Consider the following 2,191-nt stretch of genomic DNA (forward strand, 5'->3'; position numbering starts at 1 on the left):
CGCGGCGGGCCCCGGGCCAGCCCCGCCGGGGGCCGGGCACGCAGCAGGCCTGGGGCCCCACGGGCGCGCCCACCCGGGCTCAGGGTGAGCTGGCCCCTTCCTCGCCTCTAACGGGACAAGCAGCTCCCTCCTTCTGGGCCGGCGAGCTGGTCCCTCCCCCGAGGGGACGGCTACCCACTCTCTCCACAGCCCGCGGGCAGGGGCACAGCCATCCCACCCGACAGGCGAGCAAGCGGAGGCCCAGAGCACCAGGGCGCTGGCTGGGACACGCTAGGCTGGTGACAGCGGTGTGGGCTGCCAGGCGCCTCTAACGGGACAAGCAGCTCCCTCCTTCTGGGCCGGCGAGCTGGTCCCTCCCCCGAGGGGACGGCTACCCACTCTCTCCACAGCCCGCGGGCAGGGGCACAGCCATCCCACCCGACAGGCGAGCAAGCGGAGGCCCAGAGCACCAGGGCGCTGGCTGGGACACGCTAGGCTGGTGACAGCGGTGTGGGCTGCCAGGCTCTCGCCGTGACACGGACGTCACCTCCAACACGGCTCCTCTGTGAGGACCCCCATGTCTGGGACACTGCTCAGCTGACAGTTACGTCACAGCCAGCAGGCACGGAGAGCCCTGGGGGGGGTACGGAGACAGACCAGCGGGGCGAAGGAGCCGCCACTGCCCGCACGGAAGTGCCCTCGCAGCCAGGCAAACGCCAACACGGACAGACAGGGAGACAAAGGGGCCGAGCCCACAGCCTAGGGGTCAGGGCAGGTGGAAAATGCCTGGTGCGTGCGTGGGCCCGATCCCGAGGAGGGAGACACGGAGAAGGGGGCTGTGAGCCCGCTCCGCTGCGCGGCAGGTCTGCGGCCGCGGGCTCACCAGGCAGTCGCGCTGCAGCGTCTTGACCAGGGCGCTGAAGGTGTCGGCGTCCAGCAGCAGCCCGTCGGGCATGTCCTGCATGAAGTCCAGGTCCTTGTAGGTGGGGGTGCTCTTCTCCTTCTCCTTCTTGCTGGCCCGCCGCTTGTACGTGGAGCCCTTGAGGTCGAACTTGAGGTGCATCTTGACCACGCGGGGCAGGATGTTGTTCATCACCACCACGCGGATGTTCTTGCCGCCCGACTGCACGCAGTACAGCCCGTAGAACTTGGGCAGCAGCGTGCGCGGGTTCTGGTTCAGGTTCTGCGAGGCGGGCGGCCGGGCAGGGGGGGCGGCCAGGGCCCGGGCCCACTGTGCCCGCCTGTGCACCCCGACTTCACGGGGTCACGTGGCCCCCTCCCCAGAGGCAGCTCTGCCCACTGGCGGCTCCCGCCCACCCTCCTGACGGCGCATCGCTAGGGCTGGCAGGGCCCGGGGGCTGGAGGCTGAGAGCTCTGCTGTCCCCACACATGGGCCACCTTGGCTGCTGGCACCCGGTCACCAGCTCACGCTGCTCCTGCCTCCGCCTCCCCAGCGCTGGGAGCATAGGTGCCACCACCACAGGCAGCCTGGAGGTCGGGCCCGACATGGTCCCCTGGCCCCAGCCCGTGGCAGGGCGTCACACAGTGCACGCCACCGTGGTGGGCTGGCCTGGTGCTCCCTGACCATCGCGGGCTCTGTGAATGCTGGTCCGGGAGCAGGCACGGCTTTGGGTCCCTGTTTTGTCCCCGAGGCCAGCCCCGGCACACCAGGCACTGGGGACCCTCATGCCCCCGAGCTAAGTGGGAGTGCCCGATGAAGCAGCGGCCAGGCCAGGCCTCCCCACCAGCTGAGACCTACGGGCACAGGAAGAAGGGGGGAGGGCACTGCCTACAGGTGTCACCTGGGGCAGGGCCAGAGGCCAGCAGAGCCAGGCCCGGAGGCTGGGCCCAGACAGTGCCCCTTTCTGTGAGGCTGTGGACGGGGTTCCACTGTTTGACATTGGGTATAGGGCACGCACCGGTCAGAGCGCGAGAGGAGCACCCCGGAGGATGGCCACACGGCAGGCCCTCCTCCCCCCCCGCCAGGGACTCGGGGCCCACACACACACACACACACACACACACACACACACACGCACGCCTGGCTAGTTTGTGAGCCACGTGCTCTGGGACTCGGGCTGCGCAGCTGGCCACGCGGGATCCAGCCACGCCACCCACGCCACCGGCTGACCCTGGATGGTTTCACGTGTTTAAAAGGTGAAACCAAACCACGAAAACGGGACCCCGTGGCCAGCCGTGGCGCAGAAGCCGC

At 69.5% G+C, this 2,191-nt stretch overlaps 1 protein-coding gene across 1 annotated transcript in view; it reads right to left on the bottom strand.

The window, feature by feature from the left end:
• PIP5K1C (phosphatidylinositol-4-phosphate 5-kinase type 1 gamma) overlaps positions 1–2,191 on the bottom strand; it is a 21,984-nt gene that overhangs the window by 8,334 nt on the left and 11,459 nt on the right. The window contains exon 6 of the mRNA XM_027769615.1: positions 863–1,162. Coding sequence (XP_027625416.1) covers positions 863–1,162 — 300 coding nt within the window. The remainder of the gene's footprint in view (positions 1–862; positions 1,163–2,191) is intronic.

Source organism: Tupaia chinensis, unplaced genomic scaffold (genome assembly GCF_000334495.1).
Source record: "Tupaia chinensis unplaced genomic scaffold, TupChi_1.0 Scaffold149964_2, whole genome shotgun sequence".
Classification (NCBI taxonomy): domain Eukaryota; kingdom Metazoa; phylum Chordata; class Mammalia; order Scandentia; family Tupaiidae; genus Tupaia; species Tupaia belangeri.